Source organism: Melopsittacus undulatus, unplaced genomic scaffold (genome assembly GCF_012275295.1).
Source record: "Melopsittacus undulatus isolate bMelUnd1 unplaced genomic scaffold, bMelUnd1.mat.Z mat_scaffold_628_arrow_ctg1, whole genome shotgun sequence".
In the NCBI taxonomy this organism is placed as follows: domain Eukaryota; kingdom Metazoa; phylum Chordata; class Aves; order Psittaciformes; family Psittaculidae; genus Melopsittacus; species Melopsittacus undulatus.
Genome location: NW_022994473.1, coordinates 1 through 27,500, shown reverse-complemented (window position 1 = coordinate 27,500; position 27,500 = coordinate 1). Strand labels below are relative to the sequence as shown.

At 57.3% G+C, this 27,500-nt stretch overlaps 2 protein-coding genes across 4 annotated transcripts in view; one reads left to right on the top strand and one right to left on the bottom strand.

Moving 5' to 3' along the window:
• The window catches only part of LOC117438808 (syntaxin-4-like), a 9,855-nt gene extending 1,137 nt beyond the window's left edge, over positions 1 to 8,718 (bottom strand). The window contains exons 1-8 of one of the 2 annotated variants that reach the window (XM_034074191.1): positions 8,672 to 8,718; positions 7,880 to 7,960; positions 5,990 to 6,089; positions 5,799 to 5,873; positions 3,262 to 3,335; positions 2,578 to 2,686; positions 1,593 to 1,669; positions 284 to 409 (exon numbers count right to left, since the gene is read on the bottom strand). In XM_034074191.1, the coding sequence (XP_033930082.1) occupies positions 284 to 409; positions 1,593 to 1,669; positions 2,578 to 2,686; positions 3,262 to 3,335; positions 5,799 to 5,873; positions 5,990 to 6,089; positions 7,880 to 7,960; positions 8,672 to 8,701 (672 nt within the window). In that variant the 5' untranslated portion in view covers positions 8,702 to 8,718. The remainder of the gene's footprint in view (positions 1 to 283; positions 410 to 1,592; positions 1,670 to 2,577; positions 2,687 to 3,261; positions 3,336 to 5,798; positions 5,874 to 5,989; positions 6,090 to 7,879; positions 7,961 to 8,671) is intronic. The other variant, XM_034074192.1, reaches the window with a different exon arrangement.
• A 3,227-nt stretch (positions 8,719 to 11,945) lies between these two features.
• Positions 11,946 to 24,214, top strand: LOC117438807 (syntaxin-1B-like). Of its 2 annotated transcripts, none has more exons than XM_034074190.1 (9): positions 11,946 to 12,000; positions 13,726 to 13,825; positions 14,541 to 14,603; positions 16,091 to 16,164; positions 17,240 to 17,348; positions 18,851 to 18,924; positions 20,192 to 20,329; positions 22,234 to 22,344; positions 24,022 to 24,214. In XM_034074190.1, exons 1-9 carry the CDS (start codon positions 11,980 to 11,982, stop codon positions 24,097 to 24,099), a joined length of 768 nt encoding a protein of 255 aa, XP_033930081.1. In that variant the 5' UTR covers positions 11,946 to 11,979; the 3' UTR covers positions 24,100 to 24,214. The 2 variants fall into 2 exon arrangements, with proteins under 2 accessions (XP_033930081.1, XP_033930079.1); XM_034074188.1 differs by having other exon boundaries at positions 11,949 to 12,000; positions 24,019 to 24,214.
• Positions 24,215 to 27,500: the final 3,286 nt, after the last annotated feature.

The following is a 27,500-nucleotide window of genomic DNA, read 5'->3' as shown; positions in this document are numbered from 1 at the left end:
ACCGGTATGGACCAGTACAGACCAGTATGGATGAGTATGGACCAGTATGGACCAGTACGGACTGGTATGGATCAGTACGGATCAGTATGGACCAGTACGGATGGACCAGTACAAACTGGTATGGACCAGTACAGATCAGTATGGATGAGTATGGAGCAGTATGGAGCAGTATGGACCAGTACGGATGGACCAGCACGGACCAGTATAAACCAGCACAGCCCAATGGAGCCCAGCAGCACACCCCAGTAGGAACCAGTCTGGACCAGTATAACCAGTAGCGCACCTGCTGCTCCAGACTGGTGCCCAGTGCAGTGAAGAGCTCGCCCAGGTCCCGCAGGCCCCGCTCCAAGCGCTGCAGCTCCCGGTGCCGCTGGCCAAGGTCCTGCAGCGCCCGCGACGCACCCGGCACCTGCACCCATGGGTGCCATTGATCACCATTGGCACCCATTGACACCCATTGACACCCATTAATCACCATTGACACCCATTGATCACCATTGGCACCCATTGATCACCATTGACACCCATTGATGCCATTGGCACCCATTGATCACCATTGGCACCCATTGATCACCATTGACAGCCATTGACTGCCATTGACACCCATTGATCACCATTGACACCCATTGATCACCATTGGCACCCATTGATCACCATTGACACCCATTGATCACCATTGACACCCATTGATGCCATTGGCACCCACTGATCGCCATTGGCACCCATTGATCACCATTGGCACCCATTGATGCCATTGGCACCCACTGATCGCCATTGGCACCCATTGATCACCATTGGCACCCATTGATCACCATTGACAGCCATTGACTGCCATTGACACCCATTGATCACCATTGACACCCATTGATCACCATTGGCACCCATTGATCACCATTGACAGCCATTGACACCCATTGATCACCATTCACACCCATTGATCACCATTGACACCCATTGATCACCATTCACACCCATTGATCGCCATTGACACCCATTGATCACCATTGGCACCCACTGATCGCCATTGACACCCATTGATCACCATTGGCAACCATTGATCACCATTGACACCCATTGATCACCATTGACACCCATTGATGCCATTGGCACCCACTGATCACCATTGACACCCATTGATCACCATTGGCACCCATTGATGCCATTGACACCCATTGACCCCCATGGCACCCATTGACCCCCATGGCACCCATTGATCACCATTGACACCCATTGATCACCATTGACACCCATTGATGCCATTGACACCCATTGACCCCCATGGCACCCATTGACCCCCATGGCACCCATTGATCACCATTGGCACCCATTGATCACCATTGACACCCATTGATGCCATTGGCACCCATTGACCCCCATGGCACCCATTGACCCCCATGGCACCCATTGATCACCATTGGCACCCATTGACCCCCATGGCACCCATTGACCCCCATGGCACCCATTGACCCCCATGGCACCCATTGATCACCATTGGCACCCATTGACCCCCATGGCACCCATTGACCCCCATGGCACCCATTGACCCCCATGGCACCCATTGACCCCCATGGCACCCATGGGTGCTGCCTCACGTTGCTGACGAAGATCTCGCTGTGCCCTGACTCCAGGATCTGCTCCAGCTCCTCCTCCGTCACCGGGGCGCTACCAGCTGCATCCCAGTTCATCCCAGTGCATCCCAGTGCATCCCAGTTCATCCCAGTGCATCCCAGTGCATCCCAGTCCATCCCAGTGCCCTCCCCGTCCATCCAAATCCATCCCATTCAATCCCAGTGCCCTCCCAGTCCATCCGAGTCCATCCCAGTGCCCTTCCACTCCATCCCAGTGCCCTCCCAGTCCCTCCCAGTGCCCTCCCAGTGCCCTCCCACTCCCACCCAGTCCCTCCCAGTGCCCTCCCAGTCCCTCCCAGTGCCCTCCCACTCCCACCCAGTCCCTCCCAGTGCCCTCCCAGTCTATCCCAGTGCCCTCCCAGTGCCCTCCCAGTGCCCTCCCATTCCCTCCCAGTCCCTCCCAGTCCCTCCCAGTGCCCTCCCATTCCATCCCAGTGCCCTCCCAGTCCCTCCCAGTGCCCTCCCAGTCCCTCCCAGTGCCCTCCCAGTCCCTCCGAGTCCATCCCAGTCCCTCCCAGTCCATCCCAGTCCCTCCCAGTGCCCTCCCAGTCCCTCCCAGTCCCTCCCAGTGCCCTCCCACGCCCACCCAGTCCCTCCCAGTGCCCTCCCAGTCCCTCCCAGTCCATCCCAGTGCCCTCCCAGTCCATCCCAGTCCCTCCCAGTGCCCTCCCAGTCCCTCCCAGTGCCCTCCCAGTCCCTCCGAGTCCATCCCAGTCCCCTCCCAGTCCATCCCATTCCATCCCAGTGCCCTCCCAGTCCCTCCCAGTACCCTCCCAGTGCTCTCCCATTCCCTCCCAGTCCCCTCCCAGTCCCCTCCCAGTCCCCTCCCAGTCCATCCCAGTCCCTCCCAGTCCCCTCCCAGTCCCTCCCAGTCCATCCCAGTCCCCTCCCAGTCCCTCCCAGTCCCTCCCAGTCCCTCCCAGTCCCTCCCAGTCCCCCCCTCTCTCACCCACATGCAGCTGCCTCTGGACCCTCTCTAGGCGCCGCTGGCGGAACTGGGCCTGAGCCGCATGGCAGCGCCCAGTGAGCGCCAGGAACTGCTGCGTCAGCACCGCGTGCTGGGGGGGGGGACCCCAAAACAGCTCAGGGGGGGCCCGGAGACCAACGGGGACCCCAAAAACGGCTCCGGCGACCCCAAAAATGGGTCTGGGGACCCCAAAAATGGGTCTGGGGACACCAAAAATGGGGGAGGGGACCCCAAAAATGGGGGAGGGGACCCCAAAAACGGGTCTGGGGACCCCAGAAATGGAGAGGGGACCCCAAAAATGGGGGAGGGGACCCAAAAATGGGTCTGGGGACCCCAGAAATGGAGAGGGGACCCCAAAAATGGGGGAGGGGACCCAAAAATGGGTCTGGGGACACCAAAAATGGGTCTGGGGACCCCAAAAATGGGTCTGGGGACACCAAAAATGGGTCTGGGGACCCCAAAAATGGGTCTGGGGACCCCAAAAATGGGGGAGGGGACCCCAAAAACGGGTCTGGGGACCCCAGAAATGGAGAGGGGACCCCAAAAATGGGGGAGGGGACCCCAAAAATGGGTCTGGGGACCCCAAAAATGGGTCTGGGGACCCCAAAAATGGGGGAGGGGACCCCAAAAATGGGGGGGACCCAATGGGACCCAATGGACCCTTACCTGGGTGCGCCTCACCCGGGCCCTGATGCTGGTCCGGTTGTCGCCCTCCTCCTCCTCCTTGGCCAGCTCCAGCGCTATGGGGTGACCCCAATGATATGGGGGTCTATGGGTGTCTATGGGGTGTCTATGGGGGGCTATGGTGGCTCTAGGGGGTGCTATGGGGTGTCTATGGGGTGTCTATGGGGGGCTATGGGGTTCTACGGGGCACTATGGTGGCTCTAGGGGGTGCTATGGGGTGTCTATGGGGAGCTATGGGGTGTCTATGGGGTGCTATGTGTGTCTACGGGGCGCTATGGGGTGGCTATGGGTCTCTATAGGGTCTCTGTGGGACACTATGGGATGTTTATGGGTCTCCATGGGTCTCTATGGGGTCTCCATAGGTTGCCATGGGTCTCTATGTGTCTCTATGTGTCTCTATGGGTCTCCATGTGTCTCCATGCGTCTCCATGGGTCTCTATGTGTCTCTATGGGTCTCTATGGGTCTCTATGTGTCTCTATGGGGTCTCTATGGGGTCTCTATGGGTCTCTATGGTTTCTATGTGTCTCTATGGTCTCTATGTGTCTCTATGTGTCTCTATGTGTCTCTATGGGGTCTCTATGGGGTCTCTATGGGTCTCTATGGTCTCTATGTGTCTCTATGGTCTCTATGTGTCTCTATGGTCTCTATGTGTCTCTATGGGTCTCCATGGGTCTCTATGTGTCTCTATGGGTCTCTATGGGTCTCCATGGGTCTCTATGGGTCTCCATGGGTCTCTATGGGTCTCCATGGGTCTCCATGGGTCTCTATGGGTCTCCATGGGTCTCTATGGGTCTCTATGGGTCTCTATGGTTTCTATGTGTCTCTATGGTCTCTATGTGTCTCTATGTGTCTCTATGTGTCTCTATGTGTCTCCATGGGTCTCTATGGGTCTCTATGGGTCTCTATGGGTCTCTATGGGTCTCTATGGTCTCTATGTGTCTCTATGGTCTCTATGTGTCTCTATGTGTCTCTATGGTCTCTATGTGTCTCTATGGTCTCTATGTGTCTCTATGTGTCTCTATGGGTCTCCATGGGTCTCTATGGGTCTCTATGTGTCTCTATGTGTCTCTATGGGTCTCTATGTGTCTCTATGGGTCTCTATGGGTCTCCATGGGTCTCTATGGGTCTCTATGGGTCTCTATGGGTCTCTATGGGTCTCTATGGGTCTCTATGTGTCTCCATGCGTCTCCATGGGTCTCTATGTGTCTCTATGGGTCTCTATGGGTCTCTATGGGTCTCTATGGGTCTCTATGGTCTCTATGTGTCTCTATGGTCTCTATGTGTCTCTATGTGTCTCTATGGGGTCTCTATGGGGTCTCTATGGGTCTCTATGGTCTCTATGTGTCTCTATGGTCTCTATGTGTCTCTATGGGTCTCTATGTGTCTCTATGTGTCTCTATGTGTCTCTATGGGGTCTCTATGGGTCTCTATGGTCTCTATGTGTCTCTATGGGTCTCTATGTGTCTCTATGGGTCTCTATGGGTCTCCATGGGTCTCTATGGGTCTCTATGGGTCTCTATGGGTCTCTATGGGTCTCTATGGGTCTCTATGTGTCTCCATGCGTCTCCATGGGTCTCTATGTGTCTCTATGTGTCTCTATGTGTCTCTATGGGGTCTCTATGGGTCTCTATGGTCTCTATGTGTCTCTATGGGTCTCTATGTGTCTCTATGTGTCTCTATGGGTCTCTATGTGTCTCTATGGGTCTCTATGGGTCTCCATGGGTCTCTATGGGTCTCTATGGGTCTCTATGGGTCTCTATGGGTCTCTATGGGTCTCTATGTGTCTCCATGCGTCTCCATGGGTCTCTATGTGTCTCTATGGGTCTCTATGTGTCTCTATGGGTCTCTATGGGTCTCCATGGGTCTCTATGGGTCTCTATGGGTCTCTATGGGTCTCTATGGGTCTCTATGGGTCTCTATGTGTCTCCATGCGTCTCCATGGGTCTCTATGTGTCTCTATGGGTCTCTATGGGTCTCTATGGGTCTCTATGGGTCTCTATGTGTCTCTATGTGTCTCTATGTGTCTCTATGGGGTCTCTATGGGGTCTCTATGGGTCTCTATGGTCTCTATGTGTCTCTATGGTCTCTATGTGTCTCTATGGGTCTCTATGTGTCTCTATGTGTCTCTATGTGTCTCTATGGGGTCTCTATGGGTCTCTATGGTCTCTATGTGTCTCTATGGTCTCTATGTGTCTCTATGTGTCTCTATGGGTCTCTATGGGTCTCTATGGGTCTCTATGGGTCTCTATGGGTCTCCATGGGTCTCTATGTGTCTCTATGTGTCTCTATGGATCTCCATGGGTCTCTATGGGTCTCTATGGGTCTCTATGTGTCTCTATGGGTCTCTATGGGTCTCTATGGGTCTCTATGGGTCTCTATGGGTCTCCATGGGTCTCTATGTGTCTCTATGTGTCTCTATGGATCTCCATGGGTCTCTATGGGTCTCCATGGGTCTCTATGGGTCTCTATGGGTCTCTATGGGTCTCTATGGGTCTCTATGGGGTGCTGTGGGTCCCACCTCGCAGCCGGGATCGGATCTCCTGCGTCAGCTCCTGGATCTCATCCCTGTGCAGCTGCAGATCCCTCTGCTGCCCTGGGGAGAGAGCACAATGGGAGCGCCCCATAGAGCCCTATAGCGCCCTATAGACCCCTATGGACCCCTATAGCCCCCTATGGACCCCCTATAGCGCCCCATAGGGGGGTCCTCACCGTCGGGGGGCAGGGGGCTGCCCAGAGCCTCCTCCTGCAGCTGCTCCAGCGCCTGCAGCTCCTGCTCCAGCGCCCGCAGAGCTGTGCGCACCCGGCCTGCCTGCCGTATGGTAATGAGATGGTAATGAGGGGGTAAATATATGGTAATGAGATGGGAATGATATGGTAATGAGATGGTAATGAGGTGGGAATGAGGGAGGAATGAGATGGGAATGAGGTGGGAATGAGATGGGAATGAGGTGGTAATGAGGTGGTAATGAGATGGGAATGAGGGGGTAATGAGGTGGTAATGATATGGTAATTAGATTGTAATTAGATGGTAATGACATGGTAATCTGATACTAATGAGGTGGTGATGAGATAGTAATGAGAGTAATAGCATGGTAATGAGTTGTAAGTATATGTTAATGAGATGGTGGAGAGATGGGAATGAGATGGGAATGAGGTGTAAGTATATGTTAATGAGATGGGAATGAGGTGTAAGTATATGTTAATGAGATGGGAATGAGGTGGTAACGAGGTAGTAATTATATGGTAATAATATGTTAATGAGATGGGAATGCGATTTAATTATATGTTAATGAGATGGTAATTGCATGGGGAAATGACATGGGGAAATGAAATGATAATGAGATGGTAATGATATGGTGATGGCATGGTAATGATATGGTAATGAGATGGTAGTGACATGGTGATGTGTGATAATATATATCAGCGTGGTAATAATATGGTAATGTCATGATAATGATATAGTAATAGTATGATAATGATGTCATAATGACATGGTAATGATATGGTAATGACATAGTACTGACATGGTAATTACATAGCAATGGTATGGTAATGACATGGTAATGATATGATAATGGTATGATCAATGCGGTGTCTATGGGGTGTCTATGGGGTGTCTATGGGGTGTCAATGGGGTGTCTATGGGGTGTCTATGGGGTGTCTATGGGGGGTCTATGGGGTGTCTATGGGGTGTCTATGGGGGTCTATGGGGTGTCTATGGGGTGTCTATGGGGTGTCTATGGGGTGTCTATGGGGTGTCAATGGGGTGTCTATGGGGTGTCTATGGGGTGTCTATGGGGTGTCAATGGGGTGTCAATGGGGTGTCTATGGGGAGTCTATGGGGTGTCTATGGGGTGTCAATGGGGTGTCTATGGGGTGTCTATGGGGTGTCTATGGGGTGTCTATGGGGTGTCAATGGGGTGTCTATGGGGTGTCTATGGGCTGTCAATGGGGTGTCTATGGGCTGTCTATGGGCTGTCTATGGGCTGTCAACGGGGTGTCTATGGGGTGTCTATGGGCTGTCTATGGGGTGTCTATGGGGGTCTATGGGGTGTCTATGGGGTGTCTGTGGGGTGTCTATGGGGTGTCTATGGGCTGTCTATGGGGTGTCTATGGACTGTCTATGGGGTGTCTATGGGCTGTCAATGGGGTGTCTATGGGGTGTCTATGGACTGTCTATGGGGTGTCTATGGGCTGTCTATGGGGTGTCTATGGGGTGTCTATGGGGTGTCTATGGGGTGTCAATGGGGTGTCAATGGGGTGTCTATGGGGTGTCTATGGGGTGTCTATGGGGTGTGTATGGACTGTCTATGGGGTGTCTATGGGCTGTCTATGGGGTGTCAATGGGGTGTCTATGGGGTGTCTATGGGGTGTCTATGGGCTGTCTATGGGCTGTCTATGGGGTGTCTATGGGGTGTCTATGGGCTGTCTATGGGATGTCTATGGGGTGTCTATGGGGTGTCTATGGGCTGTCTATGGGCTGTCTATGGGGGTCTATGGGGTGTCTATGGGCTGTCTATGGGCTGTCTATGGGGTGTCTATGGGGTGTCTATGGGGGGTCTATGGGGGGTCTATGGGGTGTCTATGGGGTGTTCTCACCTGCAGGAGCGGGTTCAGCTTCATTAAAGCCTCTTTGTCCCCATCTTCAGCCTCATCCCCCTCTGAGCTGCTCCCGGAGGCCTGTGGAGATGTGTGGGGCTCTATAGGGGTCTATAGGGGGTCTGTAGGGGGTCTATGGGGGTCTATAGGGGTCTATAGGGGGTCTATAGGGGTCTATGGGCTCTATAGGGGTCTAAAGGGGGTCTATAGGGGTCTATAGGGGTCTATAGGGGGTCTATAGGGGTCTATAGGGGGTCTATAGTGGTGTGTAGGGGGTCTATTGGGGTCTATAGAGGGTCTATAGGGGTCTGTGGGGGTCTATGGGGGTCTATGGGGGTCTATAGGGGGTCTATAGGGGGTCTATGGGGGTCTATGGGGGTCTACAGGGGTCTATAGGGGGTCTATAGGGGGTCTGTGGGGGTCTATAGGGGGTCTATAGGGGGTCTATAGGGGGTCTATGGGGGTCTACAGGGGTCTATAGGGGGTCTATAGGGGTCTATAGGGTTCTATAGGGCTCTATAGGTGTCGATGGTTCCACACTGCGGTCTATAGGCTCATATAAGGGCTCCTATTGGGGTCCATGGAGCCATCCTGGGATCCCCGAGCCCCATTTTGGGTCAATTTTGGGTCATTTTGGGTCAATTTTGGGTCAATTTGGGTCATTTTAGGTCCATTTTGGGTCAATTTTGGGTCATTTTGGGTCAGTTTTGATCATTTTGGGTCATTTTAGGTCCATTTTGGGTCAATTTTGGGTCATTTTGGGTCATTTTCGGCCTCGTTCCCCCTCTTTACCTGCCGGAGCTCCCGTGTCCGGTCCCGCATGGATGCGGAAGTGCCAGTAGCGCTCTGCGCATGCGCAGGCACCCGGGAGCCGGAAGGTGGGGGGGGGCGCTCTGGGCCTGGAGTCCTCCGAACCATAGAGAGGAGGGGGGGAAAGGTCCTCCAAGGGGGGGGGGGAGTGATAGGGACCAAAATAAGGGATGTGGGATGCCAATAATGGGAATTGGGACCCAAAAATGGGATTTGGGACCCCAAAAATGGGATCTGGGACCCCAAAAATGGGATTTGGGACCCCAAAAATGGGATCTGGGACCCCAAAAATGGGATCTGGGACCCCAAAAATGGGAATTGGGACCCAAAAATGGGATCTGGGACCCCAAAAATGGGAATTGGGACCCAAAAATGGGATCTGGGACCCCAAAAATGGGATTTGGGACCCCAAAAATGGGATCTGGGACCCCAATAATGGGAATTGGGACCCAAAAATGGGATCTGGGACCCCAATAATGGGATCTGGGACCCCAAAAATGGGATCTGGGACCCCAAAAATGGGATTTGGGACCCAAAAATGGGATCTGGGACCCCAAAAATGGGAATTGGGACCCAAAAATGGGAATTGGGACCCAAAAATGGGATCTGGGACCCCAAAAATGGGATCTGGGACCCCAATAATGGGAATTGGGACCCAAAAATGGGATCTGGGACCCCAAAAATGGGATCTGGGACCCCAAAAATGGGACCTGGGACCCCAATAACGGGATATGGGCCCCAAAACAGGCCTGTTTCACCCCAAAACGGGCTCCATTCCCCCCCTATGGGGCCGTATTGACCCCTGCCCCCCCATCCCCCTCTCCCATTGGTCCATCCCCCTCCAAGCCCCGCCCCCTTCTCCGCAGCCCCCCTCCCCCCCCCCCATCCTCAGCCGCAGCCGCAGCCCCTCCCCCCTCCCCCCCCCCCCCCCCCCCCCCAGCAGCACGCGCCGCGTCCGGCCCCTCCCCCCTCCCCCCAACCCCCCCCCCCCCCCCAACCCCCCCCCTCGCCATGAAGGGACCGGACCCAGGAGCTCCGCAGCGTGAGAGGGGGACGGGGGGGGCGGGGGGGGCTATGGGGGTCTATGGGGCTATAGGGGCTATAGGGGCTATAGGGGCTATAGGGGGCTATGGGGCTATAGAGGGCTATGGGGGGCTATGGGGCTATAGGGGACATAGAGGCTATGGGGGGTCTATGGGGCTATGGGGGACATAGAGGGCTATGGGGCTATAGGGGACATAGAGGCTATGGGGCTATAGGGGGCTATAGGGGACATAGAGGCTATGGGGGTCTATGGGGCTATGGGGGACATAGAGCCTATGGGGGTTATGGGGCTATAGGGGACATAGAGGCTATGGGGGTCTATGGGGCTATGGGGGACATAGAGGCTATGGGGGACTATGGGGCTATGGGGGACATAGAGGCTATGGGGGTCTATGGGGCTATGGGGGACATAGAGGGCTATGGGGCTATAGGGGACATAGAGGCTATGGGGGTCTATGGGGCTATGGGGGACATAGAGGGCTATGGGGGACATAGAGGCTATGGGGCTATAGGGGGCTATAGGGGACATAGAGGCTATGGGGCTATAGGGGGCTATAGGGGACATAGAGGCTATGGGGGTCTATGGGGCTATGGGGGACATAGAGGGCTATGGGGGACATAGAGGCTATGGGGCTATAGGGGACATAGAGGCTATGGGGGTCTATGGGGCTATGGGGGACATAGAGGGCTATGGGGGACATAGAGGCTATGGGGCTATAGGGGGCTATAGGGGACATAGAGGCTATGGGGGTCTATGGGGCTATGGGGGACATAGAGGCTATGGGGGTTATGGAGCACATAGGGGCTACAGGGGGCTATGGGGGACATAGGGGCTATAGGGGGCTATGGAGCTATAGGGGGCTATAGGGGACATAGAGGCTATGGGGGACATAGAGGCTATGGGGGTCTATGGGGCTATGGGGGACATAGGGGCTATGGGGGGGCTATGAGGCTATAGGGGGCTATAGGGGACATAGAGGCTATGGGGGTCTATGGGGGACATAGAGGCTATGGGGGTTATGGGGCACATAGGGGCTACAGGGGGCTATGGGGCTATAGGGGGCTATGGAGCTATAGGGGACATAGGGGCTATGGGGAACACAGAGGCTATAGGGGACTATGGGGCTATGGAGGACATAGAGCCTATGGGGTCTATGGGGCTACAGGGGCTATAGGGGGCTATGGGGGACGTAGAGGCCATAGGGGGCTGTGGGGGATATAGGGGGCTGTGGGGAGAATGGAGGGTATAGAGCGCTATGGGGATATAGGGGACTATGGGATGCTATGGGGGACACAGAGGGTATAGGGGGCTATGGGATGCTGTGGGGCTTATGGGGGCATATAGGGTGCTATAGGAGCTATGGGATACTGGGGGGGGTGCTATGGGTGCAATGGGGACTGGGTGTTTGCAGTGGGGGCTGTGTGATGCTATGGGGGCTATGGGGTGCTATAGGGTGCTATGGGGTGCTATGGGGTGCTATGGGTGCAATGAGGACTAGGGGGCTGCATTAGGTCGCTGTGGGGTGCTGGAGGGGTATAAGGATGCTATGGGGTGCTGTGTGCGCTATGGGGTGCAATGGGTGCTGTGCTGGCTGTGGGGTGCTATGGGGGCTATGGGATGTGTGGGGTGCTGCAGGCTGCTATGGGCTTCTGTGGGAGCTATGGGGCGCAGGGAGGGTTATGGGGTTCTATGGGGTGCAATGAGGGTTATGGGGTTCTATGGGGTGCAATGAGGGTTATGGGGTTCTATGGGGTGCAATGAGGGTTATGGGGTTCTATGGGGTGCTATGGGGGCTATGGGGTGCTATGGGGTGCTATGGGGGCTATGGGGTGCTATGGGGTGCTATGGGGGTCATTGGCTGTAATGGGATGCTGGGGTCTGCAATGGGGTGCTAGGGGGGGGCCGGCTTTATGCAAATGAGTCCTGTCGGGAGCCAATGGCGTGGGGGGGGCAGTGGTGCAGGGGTGTGGCTATGCAAATGAGCCGGCGCCAGGCATCCAATGAGGGGAGAGAGGATCAGGCCATGCCGATGACTCACCCCCCCCGGCCCGCAGCCAATCATAGCGCTGCGCCCTGGGGCAGGCAGCCAATAGCCTTCGAGTATGCAAATGAGGCGGGGTGCGGCGCAGCCAATGGGGCGTCAGCGAGCGCTGGCCACGCCCCCCCCTGAGGCTCAGGGCGCCCCCTGCAGGCCAAGGACAGCGACGATGAGGATGAGGTTGTGCACGTGGACAGAGATCACTTCATGGATGAGTTCTTCGAGCAGGTGTGGGGCTGCCCCATGGAGACCTATAGAGACATATAGAGACCTATAGGGACCTATAGAGACACATAGAGACCTATAGAGACCTATAGAGACCTATAGAGACCTATAGAGACCTATAGAGACCTATAGAGACACATAGAGACCTATAGAGACCCATAGAGACACATAGAGACACATAGAGACCCATAGGGACCTATAGAGACCTATAGGGACCCATAGAGACACATAGAGACCCATAGAGACACATAGAGACCCATAGAGACCTATAGAGACCTATAGAGACCCATAGAGACCCATAGAGACACATAGAGACACATAGAGACACATAGAGACCCATAGAGACCCATAGAGACCCATAGAGACACATAGAGACACATAGAGACCCATAGAGACCTATAGAGACATATAGAGACCCATAGAGACCTATAGGGACCCATAGAGACCCATAGAGACCTATAGAGACCTATAGAGACCTATAGAGACCCTATAGAGACCTATAGAGACCCATAGAGACCCATAGAGACCCATAGAGACACATAGAGACCCATAGAGACACATAGAGACACATAGAGACACATAGAGACATATAGAGACCCATAGAGACACATAGAGACCCATGGGGACCCATAGAGACCCAGAGCAGGCAGAGACACCCCATAGCATCCTGTGTCACCCAAAGACAACCCCTACAGCACCCATAGAGACATCCCCATACCCCATATCCCATATCCCATACCCCATATCCCATACCCCATATCCCATACCCCATATCCCATTCCCCATACCCCATATCCCATACCCCATACCCCATATCCCATACCCCATACCCCATATCCATACCCCATACCCCATACCCCATACCCCATACCCCATACCCCATATCCCATACCCCATACCCCATATACCCCATACCCCATACCCCATATCCCATACCCCATACCCCATATACCCCATACCCCATACCCCATACCCCATATCCCATATCCCATACCCCATACCCCATATCCCATACCCCATACCCCATACCCCATATCCCATACCCCCATACCCCACATCCTATATTCCATATCCTATATCCCATACCCCATACCCCATACCCCATATCCCATATCCCATACCCCATACCCCATATCCCATACCCCATATACCCCATACCCCTGCCCCACACCCTGCCCCACATCCTGCCCCACATCCAGCCCCACATCCTGCCCCACATCCAGCCCCACATCCTGCCCCACATCCTGCCCCACATCCAGCCCCACATCCAGCCCCACATCCTGCCCCACATCCAGCCCCACACCCTGCCCCACATCCAGGCCCACATCCTGCCCCACATCCTGCCCCACACCCTGCCCCACATCATGCCCCACATCCTGCCCCACATCCAGCCCCACATCCAGCCCCACATCCTGCCCCACATCCAGCCCCACATCCTGCCCCACATCCAACCCACACCCTGCCCCACATCCTGCCCCACATCCTGCCCCACATCCAGCCCCACATCCTGCCCCACATCCTGCCCCACATCCAGCCCCACATCCAGCCCCACATCCTGCCCCACACCCTGCCCCACATCCTGCCCCACATCCTGCCCCACATCCAGCCCCACATCCAGCCCCACATCCTGCCCCACATCCTGCCCCACATCCAGCCCCACATCCAGCCCCACATCCTGCCCCACATCCAGCCCCACATCCTGCCCCACATCCTGCCCCACACCCGCAGGTGGAGGAGATCCGCGGCTGCATTGAGAAGCTGTCGGAGGACGTGGAGCAGGTGAAGAAGCAGCACAGTGCGATCCTGGCGGCCCCAAACCCTGATGAGAGTGAGTGGGGGATATGGGGTAATGGGGTCAATGGGGGTAATGGGGGTAATGGGGTAATGGGGTAATGGGGGTAATGGGGTAATGGGGGTAATGGGGTAATGGGGGTAATGGGGGTAATGGGGTAATGGGGTAATGGGGGTAATGGGGGTAATGGGGTAATGGGGGTAATGGGGGTAATGGGGGTAATGGGGGTAATGGGGTAATGGGGGTAATGGGGGTAATGCGGTAATGGGGGTAATGGGGAAATGGGGGGTAATGGGGTAATGGGGGTAATGGGGTAATGGGGTAATGGGGGTAATGGGGGTAATGGGGGTAATGGGGTAATGGGGGTAATGGGGTAATGGGGGTAATGGGGGTAATGGGGTAATGGGGTAATGGGGGTAATGGGGGTAATGGGGGTAATGGGGCAATGGGGACGTCCATGAGGATGTGGGGAGTGAAGGAGTAGAGGGATACGAGGTGCATCTAGAGACCTATAGAGATCCCATAGAGACCCATAGAGAACCCATAGATAGAGACCCATAGAGACCCCATAGAGCCCCATAGAGCCCCATAGAGACCCCATAGAGACCCCATAGATACCCATAGAGCCCCATAGAGCCCCATAGAGACCCCATAGAGCCCCATAGAGACCCCATAGAGCCCCATAGAGCCCCATAGAGACCCATAGACCCCATAGAGCCGCTGTGCGTGTGTCGCCCCAGAGACGAAGCAGGAGCTCGGGACCTCACAGCTGACATCAAGAAGACAGCGAACAAAGTGCGATCCAAGTTGAAAGGTGACCCCATAGGGATGACCCCATAGGGATGACCCCATTGGGTTGACCCCATTGGGTTGATCCCATTGGGTTGACCCCATTGGGTTGAGTCCATTGGGTTGATCCCATTGGGTTGATCCCATTGGGTTGAGTTCATTGGGTTGAGTCCATTGGGTTGACCCCATTGGGTTGACCCCATTGGGTTGATCCCATTGGGTTGATCCCATTGGGTTGAGTCCATTGGGTTGATCCCATTGGGTTGATCCCATTGGGTTGACCCCATTGGGTTGACCCCATTGGGTTGAGTCCATTGGGTTGACCCCATTGGGTTGAGTCCATTGGGTTGATCCCATTGGGTTGATCCCATTGGGTTGAGTCCATTGGGTTGAGTCCATTGGGTTGATCCCATTGGGTTGAGTCCATTGGGTTGAGTCCATTGGGTTGATCCCATTGGGTTGAGTCCATTGGGTTGAGTCCATTGGGTTGATCCCATTGGGTTGACCCCATTGGGTTGAGTCCATTGGGTTGACCCCATTGGGTTGAGTCCATTGGGTTGAGTCCATTGGGTTGACCCCATTGGGTTGACCCCATTGGGTTGATCCCATTGGGTTGACCCCATTGGGTTGATCCCATTGGGTTGATCCCATAGGGTTGACCCCATTGGGTTGACCCCATTGGGTTGATCCCATTGGGTTGAGTCCATTGGGTTGATCCCATTGGGTTGATCCCATTGGGTTGAACCCATTGGGTTGATCCCATTGGGTTGAGTCTATTGGGTTGAGTCCATTGGGTTGATCCCATTGGGTTGAGTCCATTGGGTTGATCCCATTGGGTTGATCCCATTGGGTTGAGTCCATTGGGTTGAGTCCATTGGGTTGATCCCATTGGGTTGAGTCCATTGGGTTGATCCCATTGGGTTGAGTCCATTGGGTTGATCCCATTGGGTTGAGTCCATTGGGTTGATCCCATTGGGTTGATCCCATTGGGTTGAACCCATTGGGTTGATCCCATTGGGTTGAGTCTATTGGGTTGAGTCCATTGGGTTGACCCCATTGGGTTGATCCCATTGGGTTGATCCCATTGGGTTGAGTCCATTGGGTTGAGTCCATTGGGTTGATCCCATTGGGTTGACCCCATTGGGTTGATCCCATTGGGTTGATCCCATTGGGTTGAGTCCATTGGGTTGACCCCATTGGGTTGATCCCATTGGGTTGAGTCCATTGGGTTGATCCCATTGGGTTGATCCCATTGGGTTGAGTCCATTGGGTTGACCCCATTGGGTTGAGTCCATTGGGTTGAGTCCATTGGGTTGACCCCATTGGGTTGATCCCATTGGGTTGACCCCATTGGGTTGATCCCATTGGGTTGACCCCATTGGGTTGAGTCCATTGGGTTGACCCCATTGGGTTGATCCCATTGGGTTGACCCCATTGGGTTGATCCCATTGGGTTGACCCCATAGGGTCCCAGGCCCCACATCCCCCATAGCTGACCCCTTGTGCCCCACAGCCATTGAGCAGAGCATTGAGCAGGAGGAAGGACTGAACCGCTCATCAGCTGACCTGCGCATCCGCAAGACACAGGTACCCACATAGCCTGCTCCATACATCCATATACATACATCCATATACATACATCCATATCCATACATCATCCATACATACATATCCATACATCCATATCCATCCATCCATAGCCATACATCCATATCCATACATCATCCATACATCCATCCATACATCCATATCCATCCATCCATATCCATCCATCCATATCCATCCATCCATATCCATCCATCCATATCCATACATCCATATCCATACATCCATGTGTCCATACATCCATACATCCATATCCATACATCCATCCATACATCCATCCATACATCCATATCCATACATCCATATCCATACATCCATATCCATACATCCATATCCATACATCCATCCATACATCCATATCCATACATCCATATCCATACATCCATATCCATACATCCATACGTCCATACGTCCATCCATACATCCATACATCATCCATACATCCATACATCCATATCCATCCATCCATATCCATCCATCCATATCCATCCATCCATATCCATACATCCATATCCATACATCCATATACATACATCCATATACATACATCATCCATACATACATACATCCATATCCATACATCCATCCATACATCCATCCATACATCCATCCATACATCCATATCCATACATCCATATCCATACATCCATACGTCCATACGTCCATCCATACATCCATACATCATCCATACATCCATACATCCATATCCATCCATATCCATACATCCATACATCCATACATCCATCCATCCATACATCCATCCGTACATCCATACCTCATCCATACATCCATACATCCATATCCATCCATATCTATACATCCATACGTCCATGGGTCCATACATCCATCCATACATCCATCCGTACATCCATACCTCATCCATACATCCATATCCATCCATATCTATACATCCATACGTCCATGTGTCCATCCATATATCCATCATCCATCCATCCATCCATCCATGTGTCCATATCCATCCATCCATATCCATCCATTATCCCTCCATCCATAGCTCCATCCATACATCCTCTATACATCCCTGTGTGTTTCCCAGCATTCCACCCTGTCCCGGAAGTTCGTGGAGGTCATGACCGAGTACAACGCGACTCAGTCCAAGTACCGCGACCGCTGCAAGGACAGGATCCAGCGGCAGCTGGAGATCAGTGGGTCCTGGGGCTATGGGGCAGGGGGGGGAGGGGCTATGGGGCAGGAGGGGCTATGGGGCAGGAGGGGGGGGGTATGGGGCAGGAGGGGGGGCTATGGGGCAGGGGGGAGGGGCTATGGGGCAGGAGGGGGGGGCTATGGGGCAGGAGGGGGGGGCTATGGGGCAGGAGGGGCTATGGGGCAGGAGGGGCTATGGGGCGGGGGGGGGGGGGGGGGCTATGGGGCAGGAGGGGCTATGGGGCAGGGGGGAGGGGCTATGGGGCAGGGGGGGGAGGGGCTATGGGGCAGGAGGAGGGGGCTATGGGGCAGGAGGGGGCTATGGGGTGGGAGGGGCTATGGGGCAGGAGGGGAGGGGCTATGGGGCAGGAGGGGGGGGGCTATGGGGCAGGGGGGGGTCTATGGGGCAGGGGGGGCTATGGGGCAGGAGGGGCTATGGGGCAGGAGGGGGGGGAGGGGCTATGGGGCAGGAGGGGGGGGGCTATGGGGCAGGGGGGTCTATGGGGCAGGAGGGGGGGGTATGGGGTGGGAGGGGGGGTTATGGGGCAGGAGGGGGGGGCTATGGGGCAGGAGGGGGCTATGGGGCAGGAGGGGCTATGGGGCAGGAGGGGGCTATGGGGCAGGAGGGGGAGGGGCTATGGGGCAGGAGGGGGGGGCTATGGGCAGGGGGGGGGGGGCTATGGGGCAGGGGTGGGGAGGGGGCTATGGGGCAGGAGGGGGCTATGGGGCAGGAGGGGGCTATGGGGCAGGAGGGGCTATGGGGCAGGAGGGGGCTATGGGGCAGGAGGGGCTATGGGGCAGGAGGGGCTATGGGCAGGAGGGGGAGGGGCTATTGGGGTGGGGGGGGGATGGGGGCTATGGGGCAGGAGGGGGGGGCTATGGGGCAGGAGGGGCTAGGGGCAGGAGGGGGGGGCTATGGGGCAGGAGGGGGGGCTCTATTGGGCTAGGAGGGGGGGGCTATGGGGCAGGAGGGGGGGGGCTATGGGGTGGGATGGGGGATCTATGGGGCAGGAGGGGGGGGCTATGGGGCAGGAGGGGCTATGGGGCAGGAGGGGGGGCTATGGGGCAGGAATGGCTATGGGGCAGGATGGGGGGGGCTATGGGGCAGGAATGGCTATGGGGCAGGAGGGGGGGCTATGGGGCAGGAGGGGGGGGCTATGGGGCAGGGGGGGGGGAGGGGCTATGGGGCAGGGGGGGGTCTATGGGGCAGGAGGGGGGAGGGGCTATGGGGCAGGAGGGGGGGGCTATGGGGCAGGAGGGGGGGGGGTATGGGGTGGGAGGGGGGGGGGGGCTATGGGCAGGAGGGGCTATGGGGCAGGAGGGGGGGGCTATGGGGCAGGGGGGGGGGCTATGGGGCAGGAGGGGGGGGGGGCTATGGGGTGGGATGGGGGATCTATAGGGCAGGAGGGGGGGGGCTATGGGGGTGGGATAGGGGGACAATGGGGTGGGATGGAGGGACCATTAGGGATCCCAGCAGCCAATCAGAAGGCCCCTTGTTCCCCAGCCGGCCGCACGACCACCAATGAGGAGCTGGAGGACATGCTGGAGAGCGGCAAGCTGGCTATCTTCACCGATGACGTAGGTTGGGGGGCGCTATGGGGCTGCCCCATAGATGTGGGTCCCTATGGGGCTGCCCCATAGATGTGGGTCCCTATGGGGCTGCCCCATGGATGTGGGTCCCTATGGGGCTGCCCCATAGATGTGGGTCCCTATGGGGCTGCCCCACGGATGTGGGTCCCTATGGGTCTGCCCCATGGATGTGGGTCCCTATGGGGCTGCCCCATGGATGTGGGTCCCTATGGGTCTGCCCCATGGATGTGGGTCGCTATGGGGCTGCCCCATAGATGTGGGTCGCTATGGGTCTGCCCCATGGATGTGGGTCCCTATGGGGCTGCCCCATAGATGTGGGTCCCTATGGGGCTGCCCCATGGATGTGGGTCCCTATGGGGCTGCCCCATAGATGTGGGTCCCTATGGGGCTGCCCCATAGATGTGGGTCCCTATGGGGCTGCCCCATAGATGTGGGTCCCTAAGGGGCTGCCCCATAGATGTGGGTCCCTATGGGTCTGCCCCAGAGATGTGGGTCCCTATGGGTCTGCCCCATAGATGTGGGTCCCTATGGGTCTGCCCCATGGATGGGGTACCTATGGGGCTGCCCCATGGATGTGGGTCCCTATGGGGCTGCCCCATAGATGTGGGTCCCTATGGGGCTGCCCCATAGATGTGGGTCCCTATGGGGCTGCCCCATAGATGTGGGTCCCTATGGGTCTGCCCCATGGATGTGGGTCCCTATGGGGCTGCCCCATGGATGTGGGTCCCTATGGGTCTGCCCCATAGATGTGGGTCCCTATGGGGCTGCCCCATGGATGTGGGTCCCTATGGGGCTGCCCCATAGATGTGGGTCCCTATGGGGCTGCCCCATAGATGTGGGTCCCTATGGGTCTGCCCCATGGATGTGGGTCCCTATGGGGCTGCCCCATGGATGTGGGTCCCTATGGGGCTGCCCCATAGATGTGGGTCCCTATGGGTCTGCCCCATGGATGTGGGTCCCTATGGGTCTGCCCCATGGATGTGGGTCCCTATGGGTCTGCCCCATAGATGTGGGTCCCTATGGGGCTGCCCCATAGATGTGGGTCCCTATGGGTCTGCCCCATGGATGTGGGTCCCTATGGGGCTGCCCCATAGATGTGGGTCCCTATGGGGCTGCCTCATGGATGTGGGTCGCTATGGGTCTGCCCCATAGATGTGGGTCCCTATGGGGCTGCCCCACAGATGTGGGTCCCTATGGGTCTGCCCCATAGATGTGGGTCCCTATGGGGCTGCCCCATAGATGTGGGTCCCCACAGATCAAGATGGACTCTCAGATGACCAAACAGGCCCTGAATGAGATCGAGACTCGGCACAATGAGATCATCAAACTGGAGAGCAGCATCCGGGAGCTGCACGACATGTTCGTGGACATGGCAATGCTGGTGGAGAGCCAGGTGTGGGGCAGCTATGGGGCAGCTATGGGGCAGCTATGGGGCAGCTGTGGGGCAGCTATGGGGCAGCAATGGGGCAGCTATGGGGCAGCTGTGGGCAGCAATGGGGCAGCTGTGGGGCAGCTATGGGGCAGCTATGGGGCAGGTGTGGGGCAGCTGTGGGGCAGCTATGGGGCAGCAATGGGGCAGGTGTGGGGCAGCAGTGGGGCAGCTGTGGGGCAGCTATGGGGCAGCTATGGGGCAGCTATGGGGCAGCTGTGGGGTAGCAATGGGGTAGCTATGGGGCAGCTATGGGGCAGCTATGGGGCAGCTGTGGGGCAGCAATGGGGCAGGTGTGGGGCAGCTATGGGGCAGCTGTGGGGCAGCTGTGGGGCAGGTGTGGGGCAGGTGTGGGGCAGGTGTGGGGCAGCAATGGGGCAGCTGTGGGGCAGCTGTGGGGCAGCTGTGGGGCAGGTGTGGGGCAGCTGTGGGGCAGCTGTGGGGCAGCTGTGGGGCAGCTGTGGGGCAGGTGTGGGGCAGCTGTGGGGCAGCTGTGGGGCAGCTATGGGGCAGCTGTGGGGCAGGTGTGGGGCAGCTGTGGGGCAGCTGTGGGGCAGGTGTGGGGCAGGTGTGGGGCAGGTGTGGGGCAGCTGTGGGGCAGCTGTGGGGCAGCTATGGGGCAGCTGTGGGCAGCTGTGGGGCAGCAATGGGGCAGGTGTGGGGCAGCTGTGGGGCAGCAATGGGCAGGTGTGGGGCAGCTGTGGGGCAGGTGTGGGGCAGCTGTGGGGCAGGTGTGGGGCAGCTATGGGGCAGCTGTGGGGCAGCTGTGGGGCAGGTGTGGGGCAGCTATGGGGCAGCTATGGGGCAGCTGTGGGGCAGCTGTGGGGCAGCTGTGGGGCAGCAATGGGGCAGCTGTGGGGCAGCTGTGGGGCAGCTGTGGGGCAGCTGTGGGGCAGGTGTGGGGCAGCAATGGGGCAGCAATGGGGCAGCTGTGGGGCAGGTGTGGGGCAGCTGTGGGGCAGCTGTGGGGCAGGTGTGGGGCAGCTATGGGGCAGGTGTGGGGCAGCTGTGGGGCAGCTATGGGGCAGGTGTGGGGCAGCTATGGGTAGCTATGGGGCAGCTATGGGGCAGGTGTGGGGCAGGTGTGGGGCAGCTGTGGGGCAGCTGTGGGCAGCTATGGGGCAGGTGTGGGGCAGGTGTGGGGCAGCTATGGGGCAGGTGTGGGGCAGCTATGGGGCAGCTGTGGGGCAGGTGTGGGGCAGCTGTGGGGCAGCTGTGGGGCAGCTGTGGGGCAGCAATGGGGCAGCTGTGGGGCAGGTGTGGGGCAGCTGTGGGGCAGCAATGGGGCAGCTGTGGGGCAGCTGTGGGGCAGCTGTGGGGCAGCAATGGGGCAGGTGTGGGGCAGCTGTGGGGCAGCTATGGGGCAGGTGTGGGGCAGCAGTGGGGCAGCTGTGGGGCAGCTATGGGGCAGGTGTGGGGCAGCTGTGGGGCAGCTATGGGGCAGCAATGGGGCAGGTGTGGGGCAGCTATGGGGCAGCAATGGGGCAGCTGTGGGGCAGCTCTGGGGCAGCTGTGGGGCAGGTGTGGGGCAGCTGTGGGGCAGCTGTCGGGCAGCTATGGGGCAGCAATGGGGCAGGTGTGGGGCAGCTATGGGGCAGCAATGGGGCAGCTGTGGGGCAGCTATGGGGCAGGTGTGGGGCAGCTGTGGGGCAGCAATGGGGCAGCTATGGGGCAGCTATGGGGCAGGCATGGGGGAGCCGTGGGGAGCACCAGGAACACACTTAGATCCATATAGAGCCCATTCAAAGCCATAGACACCATAAGAACCCCATTAGACCCACCCAGACTTCATCCAAACCCATATAGGACCCCCCAGCCCCCCTGCCCCATAGCCACCCCATAGCTCTGGTCCCCCCCCCCCCCCCAAGGGTGAGATGATCGATCGCATTGAGTACAATGTGGAGCACTCAGTGGACTATGTGGAACGAGCCGTGTCCGACACCAAGAAAGCCGTCAAGTACCAGAGCAAGGCCCGAAGGGTGAGAGACTATGGGGCCAATGGGGACAATGGGGTCAATGGGGCCAATGGGGACAATGGGGCCAATGGGGACAATGGGGTCAATGGGGCCAATGGGGCCAATGGGGACAATGGGGACAATGGGGCCAATGGGGTCAATGGGGTCAATGGGGACAATGGGGACAATGGGGACAATGGGGACAATGGGGCCAATGGGGACAATGGGGTCAATGGGGACAATGGGGTCAATGGGGCCAATGGGGACAATGGGGACAATGGGGACAATGGGGTCAATGGGGACAATGGGGACAATGGGGACAATGGGGACAATGGGGACAATGGGGTCAATGGGGCCAATGGGGACAATGGGGCCAATGGGGACAATGGGGCCAATGGGGACAATGGGGACAATGGGAACAATGGGGTCAATGGGGTCAATGGGGCCAATGGGGTCAATGGGGACAATGGGGTCAATGGGGTCAATGGGGCCAATGGGCCAATGGGGTCATTGGGGCCAATGGGGCCAATGGGGACAATGGGGTCAATGGGGCCAATGGGGCCAATGGGGACAATGGGGACAATGGGGACAATGGGGCCAATGGGGACAATGGGGCCAATGGGGCCAATGGGGCCAATGGGGACAATGGGGTCAATGGGGCCAATGGGGACAATGGGGCCAATGGGGTCAATGGGGACAATGGGGACAATGGGGACAATGGGGTCAATGGGGACAATGGGGACAATGGGGACAATGGGGACAATGGGGACAATGGGGACAATGGGGACAATGGGGACAATGGGGTCAATGGGGACAATGGGGACAATAGGGACAATGGGGTCAATGGGGACAATGGGGTCAATGGGGACAATGGGGACAATGGGGTCAATGGGGCCAATGGGGCCAATGGGGTCAATGGGGCCAATGGGGACAATGGGGACAATGGGGACAATGGGGACAATGGGGACAATGGGGCCAATGGGGCCAATGGGGACAATGGGGCCAATGGGGACAATGGGGCCAATGGGGACAATGGGGACAATGGGGGCAATGGGTGGCCAATGGGGACAATGGGGACAATGGGGCCAATGGGGCCAATGGGGACAATGGGGACAATGGGGCCAATGGGGACAATGGGGCCAATGGGGCCAATGGGGTCAATGGGGCCAATGGGGACAATGGGGTCAATGGGGCCAATGGAGGCAATGGGGCCAATGGGGCCAATGGGGCCAATGGGGTGGCCAATGGGGCCAATGGGGCCAATGCGGTGGCCAATGGGGCCAATGGGGTCAATGGGGTCAATGGGGCCAATGGGGCCAATGGGGCCAATGGGGCCAATGGGGTGGCCAATGGGGCCAATGGGGCCAATGGGCTGGCCAATGGGGCCAATGGGGTCACTGGGGTCAATGGGGCCAATGGGGCCAATGGGGCCAATGGGGTGACCAATGGGGCCAATGGGGCCAATGGGGTGGCCAATGGGGCCAATGGGGACAATGGGGCCAATGGGGTGGCCAACGGGGCCAATGGGGTCAATGGGGCCAATGGGGTTAATGGGGTGGCCAATGGGGCCAATGGGATGGCCAATGGGGCCAATGGGGCCAATGGGGTGGCCAATGGGGCCAATGGGGTGGCCAATGGGGCCAATGGGGTGGCCAATGGGGCGTCCCCATAACGTTGTCCTTGTCTCCTGTTGAGCAGAAGAAGATCATGATCATCATCTGCTGTGTGGTGCTGGGGGTGGTCTTGGCCTCTTCCATTGGGGGCACCTTGGGGTTATAGGGCCGCCCCATAAGCCCCATCCCTCTCCATCCTCCTCCATTCATGAGACTCAATGAAGAGACAGAGATCCCGGAGCCGACCAATCGCAGCGGTTCCTTGGGCTCCGCGCATCCAATCATGGCGTCCATTGGCTGTTTGGCTCCTCCCCTTCGCTCCTTGGCTCCGCCCCCTTGCCATGAGGCTCCATCCATGTGCTTGGGGGGGGGATGGGATGAAGACGCACACTTGGGGGTCAGGAGGTGGCCTCAAGGTGGGGGGCAATGGGGGTGACCATAGGGAAGGGTCTTGGGTTGACCATAGGAAGGGTCTTGGGTTGGGTTGACCATAGGAAGGGTCTTGGGTTGACCATAGGAAGGGTCTTGGGTTGGGTTGACCATAGGAAGGGTCTTGGGTTGACCATAGGGAAGGGTCTTGGGTTGGGTTGACCATAGGAAGGGTCTTGGGTTGACCATAGGAAGGGTCTTGGGTTGACCATAGGAACGGTCTTGGGTTGACCATAGGAAGGGTCTTGGGTTGGGTTGACCATAGGAAGGGTCTTGGGTTGACCATAGGAAGGGTCTTGGGTTGGGTTGACCATAGGAAGGGTCTTGGGTTGGGTTGACCATAGGAAGGGTCTTGGGTTGACCATAGGAAGGGTCTTGGGTTGACCATAGGAAGGGTCTTGGGTTGACCATAGGAGGGTCTTGGGTTGAGTTGACCATAGGAAGGGTCTTGGGTTGACCATAGGAAGGGTCTTGGGTTGGGTTGACCATAGGAAGGGTCTTGGGTTGAGTTGACCATAGGAAGGGTCTTGGGTTGACCATAGGAAGGGTCTTGGGTTGAGTTGACCATAGGAAGGGTCTTGGTTGACCATAGGAAGGGTCTTGGGTTGACCATAGGAAGGGTCTTGGGTTGGTTGACCATAGGAAGGGTCTTGGGTTGACCATAGGAAGGGTCTTGGGTTGGATTGACCATAGGAAGGGTCTTGGGTTGACCATAGGGAAGAGCCATGGGGCAGGTTCATCCAATGGGGGTCCCAGATTGGGGTTGGGTTGACCCATCTCATGGTCAATGGTGACACCAGCACCCATTGACCCAGCACTTCACCAGCCCATTGCTTGCCTGGCAACCAGTTGGTGACCCATTGATCACCCCAACACCCATTGATCACCCAACGACCCATTGATCACCCAATGACCCATTGATCACCCAACGACCCATTGATCACCCAACGACCCATTGATCACCCAATGACCCATTGATCACCCAATGACCCATTGATCACCCCAACACCCATTGATCACCCAATGACCCATGATCACCCAACCAAACACCCATTGATCACCCAATGACCCATTGATCACCCAATGACCCATTGATCACCCAACGACCCATTGATCACCCAATGACCCATTGATCACCCAACACCCATTGATCCCCCAACACCCATTGATCACCCAATGACCCATTGATCACCCAATGACCCATTGATCACCCAATGACCCATTGATCCCCCAACACCCATTGATCACCCCAACACCATTGATCACCCAATGACCCATTGATCACGCCAATGACCCATTGATCACCCACCACCCATTGCCCATGCCACCATGCAGTCAATGACCCAATGAACCCTCGATGACCAATGACATCATCAATCACCAATGACATCATCAATCACCCAATGACATCATCATCACCAATGACATCATCGACGACCCAACAACCCCTCGATGACCCAACCAATGACTCGATGACATCATCACTGACCCGACCAACCCAGTGACGTCATGAATGACCAGACCACCGCCAATGACCCAGTAACCCCCTCAATGACATCAATGACGTCATCAATGACCCAACCGAGCCCTCAATGACGTCATCATGACCCAACCACATCAATGACCCAACCGAGCCCTCAATGACGTCATCAACGACCCAACCGAGCCCTCAATGACGTCACCAACGACCCAACCGAGCCCTCAATGACGTCACCATGACCCAACCGAGCCCTCAATGACGTCACCATGACCCAACCGAGCCCTCAATGACGTCACCAACGACCCAACCGAGCCCTCAATGACGTCACAACGACCCAACCGAGCCTCAATGACGTCATCAATGACCCAACCGAGCCCTCAATGACGTCATCAACGACCCAACCGAGCCCTCAATGACGTCACCATGACCCAACCGAGCCCTCAATGACATCACAAAGACCCAACTGAGCCCTCAATGACGTCATCAATGACCCACCGAGCCCTCAATGACGTCCCACGACCCAACTGAGCCCTCAATGACGTCACCAACGACCCAACCGAGCCCTCAATGACGTCACCAACGACCCAACCCGAGCCCTCAATGACGTCACCAACGACCCAACCGAGCCCTCAATGACGTCATCAATGACCCAACCGAGCCCTCAATGACGTCACATGACCCAACCGAGCCTCAATGACGTAATCAATGACCCAACCGAGCCCTCAATGACGTCACCAACGACCCAACCGAGCCCTCAATGACGTCATCATGACCCCAACCGAGCCCTCAATGACGTCACCAACACCCACCGAGCCCTCAATGACGTCACCAACGCCTCCATAACCCCCTCAATGACCCACCGAGCCCCCAGTGACCCCGTCGAGGACCCCTCCGTGTCCCCCCTGCCCCCATAGGTGCCCCACACGCTGCCCCCCCCCAACCCGCTCTGTGCGTCCCTCGTGGTCTGTGATGTATTTGCTAAAAACCCATGTCACAAACGCAGCCGCCTCCGTCTCCTTCCGCTCTGCCCCATAGGGGCCCCATAGACACCCCCGGCCCCATAGCGCGCCCCATAGACACCCCCCGGCCCCATAGCGCGCGCCCATAGACCCCCCCGGCCCCATAGCGCGCCCTAGACCCCCCCGGCCCCATAGCGCGCCCCATAGACACCCCCGGCCCCATAGCGCGCCCCATAGACACCCCCCCCCGCCCATAGCGCTCCCCATAGTCCCGAGGAGCCCAATCCCATTGGACGAGGCTCGGTGTCGTTACAAATGTAATTGGTCGTGGTCAAAGCGGCCGAAGGGGGCGGAGCCAATGGGTGTCCCCGCCCTACCCCCGGTTATGGGTCCGGGAGTCGTCGCTGAGATCATGGGCGAGCCGAGCTGGAGGTCGCGCTGGAGGCTCTCGAGGGAGGCGGGGGCTTAGGCGGTGAACCTCCAGCCAATCAGCGAGCAGCGAGGCCGGAGCGGCGCCGAATCCCCTTGCTGGGGGGGCAAAGGGGGCGGGGCCTCAGCGCCGAGGCCGCCACCCCATTGGTCGGGCAGGAGGTGAGGTCAGCGCTCACCTCTCTTGGGGTCTCCAACCATGTCCGGGATTGGATGAGGAACTCCTCCAGGTCGAAGCCCACCCCATAACCAGCCCCACTGCCCTTGGGG